General features: G+C 51.3%; 1 protein-coding gene across 1 annotated transcript in view; it reads right to left on the bottom strand.

Moving 5' to 3' along the window:
- DLG3 (discs large MAGUK scaffold protein 3) overlaps positions 1-15,992 on the bottom strand; it is a 177,184-nt gene that overhangs the window by 3,991 nt on the left and 157,201 nt on the right. The window contains 8 exon segments of the mRNA XM_043522989.1: positions 948-1,039; positions 5,773-5,882; positions 6,460-6,632; positions 6,846-6,947; positions 8,033-8,083; positions 9,572-9,613; positions 14,777-14,876; positions 15,628-15,703. Of these exon segments, the coding sequence (XP_043378924.1) occupies positions 948-1,039; positions 5,773-5,882; positions 6,460-6,632; positions 6,846-6,947; positions 8,033-8,083; positions 9,572-9,613; positions 14,777-14,876; positions 15,628-15,703 (746 nt within the window).

The following is a 15,992-nucleotide window of genomic DNA, read 5'->3' as shown; positions in this document are numbered from 1 at the left end:
TTTGAACTTATTTTTTGCATGAAACTGTCTGTTGGTAGCAAATAAAGACACAGTGTGCCTTGCCTACATTTCCCCCAGCTGTTGGCATGAGCGTATCAAAAAGCAACCCCAAAAGCACTGGGAATTCCTTGGGCTTCTCCTGCTCACCTTTGTGAAAGGACAATATTCTGGGGAGGGTTTTAACCTCCCAGCAACTGGCCCATTCTACCCTGAACTCCTCCTCTGCCAGGTGTTTTGGCTGAGAAAGTTCCTAGGGTAGCAGTCAGGCATACGAAATGGCAACTGGTGGGATCACTCCTTTCCTGTCAAGCTGGTAACCCGTTTGCTCCCCTTCAACCTTGGTGCCTCCAAAGCTGCCCATTATTTTCCAGAAATAATTGTGTGGTACAGCATGTCCACTATTTTCCTTAACGCATGAGAACACCTGCTGCGCTGGGCAGCTGATCTGTGGAGGCACAAGTTGCCAAGTACTCCCTTACTGGCCCTTCAGCAAATGCTCCTGCTCTTCCTGAGCAGCCAAGCTGCCATGCTTTTCTTGAAGACAGACTGTAAAAAGCAGTTCAGTCTTCACCCGTCAAGTCCTAATTTCATCCTTCAACTCTTTTAAATGGTCCTTCTCTCTCTAGTGCTCCCTGCCCTCATGTGCTGAAATCCATGGTCCCATGCAGCCCTTCAGCAGCATTCGTAAGTCTTGCTTGTTTAGTGGCCCCCTTTCTCCTTGCTGCCTTCAGCATTTCAGAGAATCCTGTATGGCTGCCTCCCTCTGCGTCTCCAGGGCAGGTTTGCCATTACCTCCGGATAGCTGAAGGACCCCTTCATGAAGCCACATTCACAGACTCGTATCCATTTCTTGCTTCTTTTGTTTTCGGAGGGGCAGGACAATTTCCCATGACCCTGACAGCAAGGTGGTGCTAATGGGGTCATTCCTGCCCATCCAGGACTCTTACCTGTAAAATACTCTCCAAACTCCTGCTCCAGTTTCATGGCTTTGTCAAAGACCTTGTTGGCTTGTTCATACGTCTGTCTTCGGTTCATCTCCCTGCCAGGCATGGATGAGAACAGTCTGAATGTGTTTCTTTTTACTTAAAACAACAAGCCAAAAGCTACTGCCACCACCAGTGCTGGGAACCCTCCATGCATCGGTGAGCTAGGCCCTGTGCAGCCCCCACAGAATTCTGTTGCAAGAGACTGGGTAACGTATCTGACTTCACATGCTCTCTTGCTGCTCTATGCAATACAACTCCAGCTCCAGCAATTCCTTCCAGCACCAACATCTTCACCCAAAAAACAGAGGTATGCTGGGAAGCCCAGGCAATCCCCAGCCTTCTGCTGCAGTCCATGTGACCCCAGAACCTTGTAGTGCAAACTAGCAGAGGGCACAGAGGAGTCACAGTTTTACAGAGATTCCATGGGTTGGATATAATTTGCAAAAGGATGGTGTCTGAGGTCTCTGTAGAGAGCCAATAGCCCACTGGTCATCAGTCACTGTGAAATGGATGGATGGATCATATTTAAGGAGTTGTGTGTCTATACTGAAAATTATGTTTTTAAGAGACAGGTAACCAGGAGGTGACATGTTTCGGACAGGTTCCTTTCAGGCACGCGGTAACAGATGCTTATCTCCTTATCTCGCCATTGTGCGTTGTGTCTGCCAATTTAGGCCTATTTGCACACGGAGCCAGATGCTGATGAAGAGATTTCACAATCCACCAGAAAGGAGTGTACAGAGAAAAGACTGTCAGCAGGGGGTGTCCTGCTTAGAAATAAGGGCAGTGGATTGTTCTACCTGGAGGTGCAGACAGGCACCTGGGATCTTTCATCAAGGAGGCAAGCTGACAGTGTGACTTATTTAAGACCCTAGCAAAGCCTGAGTGTAAAACACTGGAAGGACTTTGAGTGACCATTGCTCTGTAAGAGAGAAAAGCAGCTAGTGCCGTAAGTGTAGGTTCTAGAATGCACATTATGATTTACTTTTATAGATAACACTTGTTTCCAATACTTCTGCTGCGGTCACTGAGCGTCTCCCAAACAGCAGAGGCATTAAGAACGCCCGTCGCTGGTCAGGACAGCCTTGCAGTGAGAGAAGCGCCTTTTAAATCCCAGGGAGCCCAGCATCCCTGAGCAAAATAAGCAAAAATAGGCAAAGATTTTATATCTATAAAATACTTTTAAAAAATTGAAAAAAAGGGAACAACTGTTCCAAGAACTATAAAACACTACCAAAGAACTAACTATATACTAACTAACTGCTAAATTCACCATTAAAGAGAACATGCACCCAGTAGACATGGTCAGACTGAGGGCTGTTTGTCCACGCAGCCCTTTATACTTTCCGCACAGGGCACAAGGGTGTGGGAGCATTGCTAGCAAAAATCTCTGATGCAAGGTACAGGCGCCCCTGAAGCAGAGCACCCACAGGACACTAGTTGAAGGACAGATTTCATGATTTCAAGGAAAGGAAGGAGTGAGAGCAGCAGAATAAGCACAAAGGACAAACTCAGACAACTGGTAGATAAGGTCCCATGGGAAAAAAAATCTAAAGGGACAAAGGAGTTGAGGAGAGCTGGCAGCTTGTCAAGGAGACAATATTTAAGGCACAACAGCAGGCTATCCCAACGGGAAGGAAAGACAGAAAAAACAGGAGAAGGTCATGATGACTCCATCAGGAGCTCTCTAATGACCTGAAAAGAGGAATCCTACAAAAACTGGAAACACGGATGAAGAGTACAAAAGAATAGCACAAACCTGTAGCGACAAAATCAGAAAGGCTAAAGCACAAAATGAGTTACACCTAGCAAGGGACATAAAAGGCAGAAAGAAGAGGTTCTTTAAATACATTAGGAGCAAAGAAAGGTGAAGGAAAGTGTAAGTTCTCTACTTAATGGGTAAAGAGAGCTAACAAAGGATGTGAAGAAAGCCGAGGTATTAATTGCCTATTTTGATTCAGTCTTCACTAAAAAGGTAAACTACAACCAGATAATTAACACAATTAATATTAAAAACAATGGAGAAGGAACAAGACAAAATAGGAAAAGATCAGGTTAAAGAATATTTAGATAAGCTAGCTGTATTCAAGTCAGCAGGGCCTGATGAAATTCACCCAAGGGTACTTTAGGAACCAGCTAAAGCAAACTTGGAACCATTTGCAATTATCTTCTAGAACTCATGGCGGACTTGTGAGATCCCAGACGACCGAAGAAGGGCAAACATAGTACCTGTCTTTAAAGGGGGGAACAAAGAGGACCCAGGGAAGTATAGAGTAGTCAATGACCTTATCTTCGATACCGGGGTATATACTATAACAAATCGATTTGTAAGCACCTAGACAATTATGGGGTTATATTATCAAGAACAAATCATGCTAAACCAACCTAATTTCCTTTGATGGGGTACCTGGCCTAGTGGATAGGGGAAAGCAGTACAAGTGATATATCCTGATTTTAGTAAGACACTTGGCACACTCTCTCAGATGACACTCTCAAAAGCAAACTAGGGAAATGTGGTATAAATGAAATTAAATATAAGATAGGTGTACTACTGGTTGAAACACCACATTCAATGGTTCACTGTCAAACTGGGAGGGACATATGCAGTGGAGTCCTGCAAGGGTCAGCCCCAATATTTTCATTAATGACTTTGATAATGGAGAGTAAAATATGCTCATAAAAATCTGCAGATGACACCAAGCGTGGAGGGGCTGCAAGCACTTTGAAGGACAGGATTAGAATTCAAAAGGACCGTTGCAAACTGGAGAACTAATTTGAAATCAACAAGAAAAATTCAGTAAAGAAAAGTGTAAAGTATTACACTTCGGAAGGAAAAACCAAATGGACAATTACAAAATAGTTATAACTGGGTAGGTGGTATCACTGCTGAAAAGGATCCGGGGGTTGGATCACTAATTGAACACAAGTCAATGTGATGTGGTTGTGAAAAAAGCTAAGGTCATAAGAAAGACATGGTAAGTAACTGGCCTGGATTACATGGCTCTGTGAGACCTTAACTGGAGTACTCTGCCCAGTTTTGGGCACAATACCTTAAAAAAAATGTGGACAAATTAGAGAGCGTCCAGAGTAGAGCAACAAAATGATAAAAGGGCTAGAAAACCTGATCTGTGAAGAAAGGTTGAACAAACTGGGTTTGTTTAGTCTTAAGAAAAGATGACTAATGGAGATCCTGGTAACAATCTTCAAGTATGTGAAGGGATATTACAAAGAGGACGGAGATCAATTGTTCTCCATGTCCATCGGTTAAGTAGCGATGGTCTTAAACTGCAGCAAGGAAAATTTCAGAAAAACTTTCAGAATGTACAAACATAAAGATGGCTGTACTTAGACCAATGGTCCATCTAGTCCAGTATCCTGTCTTCTGAGAGTAGCTGGTGCCAGATACTTCAGAGGGAATGAACACAACAGGGCAATTTATTGAGTGGTCCATCCCATCATCCAATCCCAACTTCTGGGAGTCAGAGACTAGGGACACCCAGAGCATGGGGTTGCATCCTTGACCATCTTGGGCTAATAGCCATTGATTGAGCTATCCTCCATGAATTTATCCAATTCTTTTGTGAATTGTACTTTTATTGAATTATACAAGTTATAGTTTTGGCTTTCACATCCCCTGGCAAGGAGTTCCACAGGTTGACTGTGCTTTGAGTGAAGTACTTCCTTATGTTTGTTGTAAACTGTTGCCTATTGAATCCATTGGTGACCCCTTGTTCATGTGTTATGAGGAGGAGAAAATGACCCTTCCTGATTCACTGTCTCCACACCAGTCATGACTGTATAGACCTCCATCACACCCCTCTGAGCCATCTCATTTCTGAGCTGCACAGCCCCAAGCTTTTAATCTCTCCTCATACGGAAGCTGTTCCATACCCCTCATCATTTTTGTTGCCCTTCTCTGCACCTTTTCCACATCTAATATATCTTTTTTGAGATGGGGCGCAGAGATCTACACGCAGTATTCAAGATGTGGGCGTACCATGGATTTATAGAGAGGCAATATGACATTTTCGTTTTATTATCTATCCCTTTCCTATTGGTTCCTAACATTCTGTTCGCTTTTTTGATTGCTGCTGCACATTGAACAGATGTTTTCAGAGAACCATCCACAGTGACTCCACGATCTCTTTCTTGAGTGGTAACAGCTAGTTTAGACCCCATCATTGTGTATGTATAATTGGGATTATGTTTTCCAATGTGCATTACTTCATGTTTATCTACCTAAATTTCATCTGCCATTTTGATGCCTAGTCACTCCGTTCTGTGAGATCCCTTTGTAACTCTTCGGAGTCAGCTTTGAACGTAACTATTTTGAGTAATTTTGTATTGTCTGCAAACTTTGCCACCTCACTGTTTACCCCTTTCTCCAGATCATTTATGAACATGTTGAATAGGACTGGTCCCATGACTGGGGGACACCGCTATTTACCTCTCTCCACTGAGAAAACTTTCTAATTCAGAGGATAGTTAAGTTCTGGAATAGGATCCCAAGGAAAGTCATGGAATCCCTTCATTGGAGATTTTTAACAACAGGTTGGACAAACACCTGTCAAGGATGCTCTTAAGTATCTCTGGTCCTGCCTCAGTGCAGGGGGCTGAACTAGATGATCTCTTGTGGTACCTTCCAGCCTGACATTTCTGTGATTCTATGACCGCGACAGTAGCAGCCTTTCCCCCACCCCTTTTCTGAATTAGAAGCAGCAGGAGTGCAGGCTCCTGGTCCCTGCAGATAGCACACCCAAGGGGTAGGTGGCAAATATGCACTTACATGAGAGCTTCAATGGATTTTGGCTTGATGAAAATGGCAATAGAGTAAAGTTGTGCTTGCTGCAACCTCTTGATGGCGTTGCCAGACACGTCCAGGATGCAGTGCTTCCCCTGGCAGGGCACAAGAGGGGACCAGCGTCATTCAGTCACACCTACCTCTGGCTTTCCCTCTCTGAAAGCAGCCTGGAGCAGGAGGACGAGGGATGGAATATGCCGAACCCCAGCATGGGCCCCCAACTTGGGCAGGTGGCAGCACCCAGGAGAAGGGACGGGGGCTTCTGTTCAACATTCAGGACATTGTTTACAAACCAGCAATGGGCTCTGCCATGCTCTGAGCACAGAGCGTTTCTGTTGTTCTACCCACTGCAAAGAACCCTTGCATCCGTGCTTGTGAAGATACAGCAGGCACGGGTGCTGCTAATGGTGGCCTTGGTAGCCCAGTGGCTTAGGAGGCCTGAGTTCTGCAGGACTCCTGCCTGGGGAGGGGGGTGGGTTTAGCGGCAGAGCACCGGGCAGTCTGGGGTTCCGGAACAAGGCCACATGGCTTGGCAGGAATCCTTGTCCAATTGGCTCTTGCTGCACATACAGTTACATCGACAATGGATGCAGGCGCGAGAGGGTCAGAAATCATTTGGGTGAGCTGTGGGCTTCCCTGGAGCAGTGTCACTGCCTCCACATTTACACTCACTCTCTCTGCAACTGCCCGCACCGACTGGATACTGGTCCCATAGAGATTGTCATTGAACTGCCCAGCCTCTATGAACTTGTTGTCCTGAATATCTTTCTCCATCTGTTCTCGGGATACAACAAAGTGATAGTCCTGCCCATCCACCTCATTCTCACGCCGAGGCCTGGTAGTGTCTGAAAGAGAGGGGGGCTTCATGAGACAGAGCCCACCGCAACCAGGCACCTTCCCTCCTCCAAAGCTCAGCCCGCACCGACAGCAACCCTACCTTGCCTCTCTTCGCCACCACATGGCTCAGATGCAGCAGGCAGGAGAAACGGCGGCTGCCCAGAGCTGCACTGGGTCACTAACTCACAACCCCAGAGACACACACAAACACCAACACTTACGTGGCACACAGGAGCCAAACTTGTGTGGAAACTCGGAGATGAGGTCATCGTTGACTCGGTCTTTCATTGGCCCCAGGATGATCACTGGCCTCGCATAGTGAACTGGAAACAAGAAAAGCCACGACCCTGAGGCTGAGTCTCTGATCCCAGTAGCTGCTCCCACACTTGCTGAAGCCTGGAGTGGGCCATGTGGCTCCAGAATACTTGTGGTCAATACACCAAGGCCATTCACACAGCACTCACGCTTGTGGTCTGTGGAAATACTGAAGGCCCTTTTCCTGCAGTGGGGACTAAGCTTAGCAAAGCTCCAAGTCTACCCAAGGACAGAACCCTTCTCATTCTAGAACAAGGACACCTTTTCCATGCACACGGAAACAGCTTCCAGGGACTTGTCTTTGGGCTCAGCCCACAGAGCGCATCAGCAACACTCACAAAGAGGCAAATGGTGCAGAACACAATAGTGCTTATTACCTCTTCTCCTATGTGCGTCCACATGCACTTCCATGTTCGCTCCTCCGTTAGAGCACCCGAATTGTTGCCTCAACACACCCCTCTTCCCAAGCCCTTCCATCACAGCCGCTCAGACAAGTGCGGGAGGCTGACCTCCCAGCCGGGATCATGGTGAACAGTGGCCCGCAAGCTGCAGGGGAGGAGTGCACCTCTTCTCCACAGGCATGCTGCTGGCACTTACACCACTTGTGTCTGGAGATTGTGACGCGCTACTCTCTGGCTGAGGAACCAGCAAGCTGGCAGCTCGCGGGTGAGTAGCTGCCTTGAGTTGGTACAGATGAAGCACCAACAATGTGCTAGGTGCTTTAAAAAGAAATGAGCTCTCCCAGCCTCTGGCCCCGGCACTCAACCCGATGCAGTCACGAGGTGCGGTATGGCTGGGCATGAATCAGACAGAGTGTGTGGGTGGCCTGTGGTGAAGGTGGGCACTTGGTACAAGAAGGACCCAAGGCTCTGGAACGGCAGAGCAGAGAGGGCTGGCCTGGCGCAGGGCAGAGGGTGTTACATTTTTAGCAATGGCGGTTTCAGAGCCAGCGTTTCAAGCGTTTGCCATTTACCAAAGAGGCATGTCATGAGCAGTGTCCACTGGCTGTGTGTAGACACTTCTCAACACCACCACACGCTGTAGAGCTGGGACTCAAGAACACCGCACACTCCAGACCTCATCCCATACTTACTTTCTTGCCGTGTCACTGGTTCATATGACAGGATAGTGTCCTCTTGTCCTTCTGGAATAGAGCCAGGGAGAAGCAGGTAAGTGTTTGCAGGGGCCTCTCCTGCCTCAACCCTTTGCCACCAGAAAGCAGCATGAAGGCAATAGCCAGCCAGGAGCCACCACACACAGAAGTGCCCCAAAGGCCTCTGGGTTGCCCGCCCCACCGGACAGCAAAGTGCACAGGAGAGTCCCAGCTTGGAGTGCTGCTCCTGACCAGGACTGCCTCAGGGCGGTGTTCCATTCCGACTGTCCCAGGGAGACCCAACAGTACGTGAGCGAGAGCCATTCCCATCACACTGCTCCTGCAGCCAACCCAAAGGCTAGTCTGTGGCCAGCAGGTGGGGCTGCACTCTAAGCCCAGCTGGCCCATGACTTGGTCACACATTTGCTTCATGGCCGTTTGTCTGGAACACTTGTGCAAACACCAGAGGGCACTCTTTCTGCAGGCCGTGATCCAGCCTAAAGCCCAAGAGTCCTCCCCTTCCCATGGCTCCCTCCAGCCCAGAGGGGCAACCTGGCCGCTATCTGCTTTGAGGGTCCTATTCCACAGCCTGACTGCTCTCTGGGTTACCGGGCTGAACGACACCTGGAACAGCCACTTTCTGGGCTCAGAGCCAGGCAGGACCAACTCAGCCATTCATCCTTTCTGGCTAGCTGTATGGAACCCATTCCTCTCCGTGTGCGGGGAGACCATAAGCCCCAGCTCCCATCTGCTCTGTGGGGACACTCCAGAGACCCTGGATCCCTGGCACCAATTTCCCTTCCTGCTGGGTGCTGGCTGTTTGAAGCCTTGTGGGAGGAAAGGTGCTGGGGACACTGCCCTCATTACACACACTGCTTCGGCTCTGTGCTCGGCCCTTCTGAGCTGCCTGACCACCACCACCAGCATGTTTGGTTCAGAGCATCCCGGCAGGGCAAACTGGGGACACGGTGGGGCAGCAGCAGTTCCTAGCTGGAAGCGTCAGATGTGCAGCTGCTGCTTTGTCACAGGAGGAGAGAGACGCCTCGGGCAGAATGCGCGTTATGGCTGCAGCAGAAGCTGTTAGTCCCCCTGCAGGGCTTGTGCTGTAGGTGGGCTGCAGAGCGCTAGCAGCTGGTAGAGATCTTCCTCTCTGAGCACAAGCTTTCCAAGACCTATGGGGTGTTATCCCAGGGGCTGGAAGTCAGGACACAGGAGCCACAGGGCACCCCAAAGCCAGAGTGCTTGGGGGCTGAATCCTCTGCTGGGACAGGTCCAAGAGTGAACCCTAACACCTCATGGCACCCATGTCCCTGCATCCCATCGCTGACACTAGGGATACTGCTAACCGGCCCTGGTAAAAAGCTCCCATCCCCGAGAGGGAGCTGGCCACAGCATCTCTAGGACCTTCAGTTCGAGTGGCCAAAGGAAGCATCGGCCTCCGAACAGGAAACATCATGGGGACAACAGAGGAGTGAAAATGCTTAGAACACACACACACAGACACAGAGGTGAGAGACAGCAGGAGAGAAAGACACTTACTGGAACTGCTCTCGCTGTCACTGGTGTTTGATGTCACGCCCTCTGCAAACCAACAAGAAAAAGACGCCAATTCAGAACACCTGCAGCCAGGAACTCACGAAGGGCACATGGGGTAGGAGACAGACAGTCACCAAATGCTAGTGGCCACAGGACACAGGTAGAGGGCATGGGCGAGCACAGCCTGTGGACCCAGCGAGACTCCTCTCACAGATTCAGCCCCCATCCCTTACTCCTGCATTAGAACTGGCATTTCCAGATGAAGGGCATCACTGTAGGAGGTTCATTTCATGGTCCTTCAGTCAGTAGCTTCAACAAGGAAATCCAGTTAACTATGTCTGGGGCACTCTGACGAGCGCGAAAGGGAGAAGATGTGAAGGCCGGAGGCAGGGCTTTCTCCGTAGCCAGTAGGCACGAGCTCACAGCTAACTGGGTTCCCTTTCCCCGGGCAGAGTACACAGGAACGGAAAGCAACTCAGCGTGAACAGCTCTGCCCTGGCAGTAGTAATGGCCTCCCCAGGTAATGCACTAGGCCTCATCCTGCATCGTCTCCAAGAGCAGGGAACTGGCCCCCCTTGAGGATACAGCATAAACCCACACAGAGAGGGGTGGTGCATGGGGCAGGGCCCTGCCAGCTGTCCAGACAAGTTTCAGTTTGAGAGTCCCCATTGGGCCAGGTGTCATGCAGGGAGGGGGAGTGGAGGAGGGAAGCTGCCGTAGCACATGGATACACCAGCACAAACCCTAAAGCAAAGTGCAAGTCTGACAAGGGCCAACCAGCCGGGGGGTGGGAGGGAGGAGAGAGACTCACAGAGACAAGACACTGACAAGACGGAACAGAGTTCGGGGCCTTGCTTGTTTAGGCCATTTCCAATGCTGCGGCCCCTCCGCAGAACCTGGGTCACTCACTTGGCCTGCACCTCTCCCTGGCTGCCTGCTCCCAGGTGCATGGGGCTGCGCTGGTCCCTAAGGTGTGGGTAGCCATGGGACTGCTTGCATAAAGCTGGCCTCTAACTGGAAGCTGCGAAGATTGTCTCCCCAAAGGGAGTCAGTGAGTCAGGAAGAGGAGCAGTTCCACAGCTCAGGGTACATGTGCAAGCACCTGGCACGGAGAGCAGGCAGGTAGCACTTAAAGAGGCAGCTACCTGCTTTGTGAAGTGCCTGCAGGCCAGGTCACTTGTCCCTGATTGCATGCCAGCAGCAGTCTCCAGGGCAGGCATGACGCTAACTCATCTGGGCTGGCATTAAACCAGGGAGTCAGCCGGATCCAAGCTCCAGCTGTGACCATCAGTCTAACAAGAGGAAACAGAGCAGCTCACCCTGCAATCTGGAGGGACGGGCACAGTCAGGGCAGGATTAGGGAATTCTAACTCTCCACGTGAGCAGGCACAAGGGGCAGTTCTCCCTCCCCCCAGAGCCCAGCCCCCTCCATCTCCACTGATGGGGATTGGAACCCACAGCCTCAGGACCAAGAGCAAAGCCTTCAGAGCGAGCAGTGCTGTGCATCAAGAGCAGCACTCACTCCCAGTGCCTGGATCCCAGCCTCCCCCCAGGCACAGTGCCAGACATGGAGAGCGAACGATGTGCATTTAAATGAGACTTACTCAGGTTCTTTGCTCCATAATAATCGTCACTTAACCCAGGGAAGTCCTGATTTCATAGACCGCAGGAAGGGGCAGAGAGCCAGAGAGGGGAGTAAGAGACAGAGAGGAGAGAGGAAGAAGACAGAGCCAGGTGAGCATTAGTGACAGGAGTGCAGAACAGCTGAGAGCTGCAATTGCAAGTGAGGTTACAAAATTCAGAAGTGTCTTTGCTGGGGCAGGCAACACATCCAGCCTTTGCACTGCGGAGCTGAGCAGTGTTCTCTCGCCCAGCCAATGGCCATCTCAGGGCCTCCAACCAGCCCCCACAGGGCTAAGGGCAGCCGTGCCAAAACCACAGCCCAGAGACCAATGGTACCAGTGTGCCAGACTCCTTCTCAGGCTACCTGCTCATTGAATGCACTCTGGAAGGCGCTCGCTGAGGAAGAGTTGGCCCCCTGGAGCAGGCTAACACATTCTCCACCCTCCTGAGTGAGCTGCTCCAATTCCAGAGGTGCTGTTGGCAAGTTGAGGGGAGGCCTTCCCAAGATTGTGGCTCACTCAGCTTTTTGATGGACTGGTGAAGGCCAGGTATGTTTCATCACCCACTCCAGGTGTCTGAGGGATCGTCCATGCTCCAGAGCCCTCTGCCTACACCCACTCTCTAGTACAGTCCCAGGTGGAGCCTTTCACCTTCCCTGGAAGGGCTGAGGAGCACTTCAAACTCCTCTGCAGGTCTTTGCTTCAGCTCCCCACATCCCAACATTTCCACATGCGGAGCGCGCAGGGGAAGGACTCTGCTCCCTGACCAGCACTCCACAAGCAGATTTAGTCAAGTGCTGTGAAGCATTTCAAGGGAGGGAGACTGGCTGCAAGTTTCTATCTATAACAGGAACTAGACAGGGAGTGGGGTCCCACTTCAGCCTGTCCTCACCCCCACACCGTGAGCACATGCTAACCTGGAGCTGGCAGAGAATGGGCCCTCAAAAAAGACGTTAGTGAGCCCAGAGGCAGGTAGTGAATCCCGTTTAGTCATGAATTCAGTTATGTTCCACCCTCTACAAGCAAGCCACCACCCACCCCAATGACCCCAGACCACAAACCCTTCCAGGAGGGAAAACAGCAAGCCAAGCCCTCTCCCCAGGGACTCTCCCACTCCCCCATCAATCCCTACACCCACTGGTCCCAGGCACGTTGGTGCACTGTCAGCTGTGCACCCTGAGCAGAAGGGGCGCTGGGAATGAACAAGTCGCTGGCAAAGCGGGGGAGCTGAGAGAGGGGGCCTCCCTCCCAAGGAGGGTTTGTATATTCATTCAGCCAGTGCAGTTCGGGTCTGGCTGACCTTAGTTCTGACACCTGCAATCACACATAGGCAGATGCATCTAGCAAGTGCACTGGGCAGCCAAATCACCAACCATCCTACCCCCGAGGCCTCGGAGTATGCAGGTGCACACACAGCTTTTATGGCTGAAGCCAGGCCCAGGAAGGAACAAGGGGCGTGCTGGACTTACCCAGAGCCCGATTTTCAGAAAAGTGCAGCAGGCTGGGTACTGAACATTTGACAATCTGGCTACTCTCTCCATAAACACACCAGAGGGAGATCTGTGCCAGCGAAGCGAGACCCTAGCAGGCGGTGTGCGGACAGGCTTTTGGCCCTGGCCCCAACTGCACTGAGCCGCAGAGCAGTGCGCCATGACATGGGAATACAGCATGGCAGGTGGATTTGCTCTGCCTGGCCCTGCCTCCTCTCCCACCTGTGAGGACCACAGCTGCCGACAAAGCACCCAATGTATTACTGACAGCGGATGATGTGTAGCTAGTGCAGAGGAAAGACAGCGCAGGTTAGGAATACCTCCCTCAGTGGCTCACTGGCCAGCAAGTCCTTCTGTAGGAGTACGTCGTAGGCGGTTTGCGTGTTAAACCCTTCAGCTCCTCAGAGGACCGTGGTCCACACGCATCTCTCTGACTGATTCGAATAGACTGTGCTTTCCTAAGCCGGAGTGCACAGTCCTTTGCTCCCAGACACTGTGCAGTTTTCACCACACTGACTTTTTAACACGTGCTCAGTTCAACTGTTGCTCTGTAGAGAATGTGCTGCGGGGGGGGAAGCCTCTGACCGTCCTGGTCTCTGCTCCATTTGCCCCACTCTGAACACCCTCCATTCAACACAGGGGATTTGCCAGGGGTGTCAGAGCAGAGGCCCTGGATCACAGCCATCCACCATCAGAGCATGGCCCCAGCCAGGGTTTGTCCTCACGTGGAGCTTCCTAGCGCCATGTGGGAAGCGGGATGGGCGAGACGCCATGAATAGATGTGACCTTCCAGCAGGGAGAGTGCAATGAGGCTGCCAGCCAGGGGTTCATGCCTTACCACCCCCTTGGGAAATGGAGCCGTCCCTCCAGGAGCCAGACACACTACGGAATGTGCAGCTGCCTCTGCAGGCAGCTGGAATTCCTCCAGAAAGGGAGCCAGGCACAGGACAGCTCTGCAGGCCACAGTGATTCGCCCACAGAGGTGCTTCTGGAGCAGATGGTCACATAACAAAAGGTGGCTGGATTCACTACTCTTAACGGGTTCACGCAGATGAGCACTGCCAGGTTCTCACCATAGACAGCAAGGGTGTTTCCCAATTCCAGGAGCGGGACAAAGGGCTGCACCCTCTCACACCTGCCCATTTACAACATTAAAAACGAGCCTTTGAGCACCATATTCCCTCACCTTGTTCTGAGAGCGGGGGAAGGCAGAGCCCCCCTGGGGGCACATTAGGGGGAGAGTGGGAGAAGGCAGAGCCCCTGGCACATCAGGGAGAGCAGAGAAAGGCAGAGTAGAGGTTTGATCACGTCCTGAGAAGTTGTGAAAGGATGAAAACACCAAACAACTGAGAGTGTGCCAGGTAGGTCTCCATCGCCCAGAGGCTGGACAGAAATCCTGGGCCATGGCCAGAGGCAGCTAGACTGGCAGCAGCTGGGAGAGGCAGTTTTGCTGACATAGCACCTATGGCTGGGAGTTGAGCACTAGGGAAGGGATGAGGCAGGTAGGAGAGACGTCCCCTTCTCTACAGGCAGGCAGGCCGGGGTTGGCTTTGCCCAGTGACACACATTGTTCTATGCTCTCTCTATAATGCCAGCCATGGCTGTGATGGCCAGAGCTCAGCCTGAGTGCCACTATACCTGGAACAGCTTCGGAGGAGAGGGCAAGGCAGGAGCTCCGCTTCCACCATTGCTATGCAGCGGGAGAAGAGGCAACACTCCATTTGAGTCTCCTGAGCTTGGGAAGCCATTGCAGGCTCTGGGTCTGTCTCTCAATATGGGTGGGAAGCCACTGGGACACTCTGGGAGGTACAGCCAGAGCTTGGTAAGCAGTTTCAGAGGGACCCACTGGTCCCACAGCAAGTCCCATCCTGCCTCTATCTGCTTGCTGAGCCAGTTCCAAATAAGAAGGCTCCCAGAACAGTTCTCAAAGGGCGGAGTCATGCTGTTTGGCCCAATGCAAGGTGATTCCCAGCTATTTTGAATGGAGGCTCTTTGCCGAGGGAAATGCACTCAGCCCAGCTTGCCACACAGGGAGCAGGTGCTGGGGTTTGGGTGGGGATTGCACACTTTGCCCTCTCTGGCCAGCGGCTACTTACGTTCCTGTCCGCTGCTCTCTTGGGCCAGGTTCTCTTTGCTCTTGTAAAATGGAAACTTTCGGGAGAGGCGGAAACTCTTTTTACGTTTCGTTTTGATCGACTGTGAAGAACATGGAGATGGAAGGGAGGACAGAAAAAACAAATGGCGTTTAACGCATGCACGAAAAATTAAAATGAAGAGACAATGAGGATCTGTGGCAGGGCAATCACCCTCAAATGAAATCATGGAGATTACATGGAAACTATAATGCAGGAAAAAAATTAAGTGCAGAGAAAAATGTTGTAGGGATGTTGGAAGGTTGACTACCCAATCCGCTTTCCACAGGAGCAAGGCCATGACCCTAAAAGCCCCCTTCCTTGTCTGAAGCGTTGTTTATTAAGCAGCAAGGCTCTGACCTCCAGCCACCCGTTGTAGGGAAGTCACAAGTGCCTGTGCAAGAAGGTCTGAAGTCAGCTCCACCCAGCTAGGGTGTTTTGTGATACACTTTTTGTTCACAAGCAATCTAGGGCTTGACCACCAGCTTATGGGGTCACACACAGTGTCATAGGGAGGTTCTGCTACACACTCAAGTGTCTTTGTCCAAATGGCCTGGCCATCCCAGGCTGCCAGCTCTGTAGATTTGCCAAAACCCATGCAGCCCAGGAAGGGATCTGCTGTGCAGTTTGAACAGAAGCCTAAGAGGCAGCCCAGCCACACACAACTTGAGTCCAACTGGTCTCAGCTGCCTCTACTCAGGAATGCTCTGCCTATCTTCCCAAGTGAGAAGCGTTACAACATTAGCCTCGGATGCTCCTTGGCCCCTCTAGCTACCGCCTCAGGCCATCCCGGGCACCGCCGCTCTGGCACTTACCCTGTTGGACTCAATCATCCCAGTCCGGGCATGGAACTTCACTGTTTTCAATCGTGCACGCTCCTTCTTTTCCACCCTGATTAAAGTCAAACGAGAGAAAGCCCTAGTTCATGTATGTGCAGCTCGCTGCCCTGCCCTGGTCCTCTCCATACCGTGCCTGATGAGCTACATTGGTGGGCGGCAGAGGGTCACCTCTGCACCCCAATGGTCACCGCCGCATCCAGGGACTAAAGCTCCCTCTGGCACCCAAACCACCTGACCATGCCGCCTGTAAGGAGAGAACACTTGGAGGCAGCTCTGGGCCATTGAGCAGCTTCTGCTGTTAGCAGCGATTTGATCAGGCAGCTTGTCATGAGTCTAACCAG

Source organism: Chelonia mydas, chromosome 9 (genome assembly GCF_015237465.2).
Source record: "Chelonia mydas isolate rCheMyd1 chromosome 9, rCheMyd1.pri.v2, whole genome shotgun sequence".
Classification (NCBI taxonomy): domain Eukaryota; kingdom Metazoa; phylum Chordata; order Testudines; family Cheloniidae; genus Chelonia; species Chelonia mydas.
Note: the sequence above shows the minus strand (reverse complement) of the source record. Positions and strands in the feature narration are given on the sequence as shown.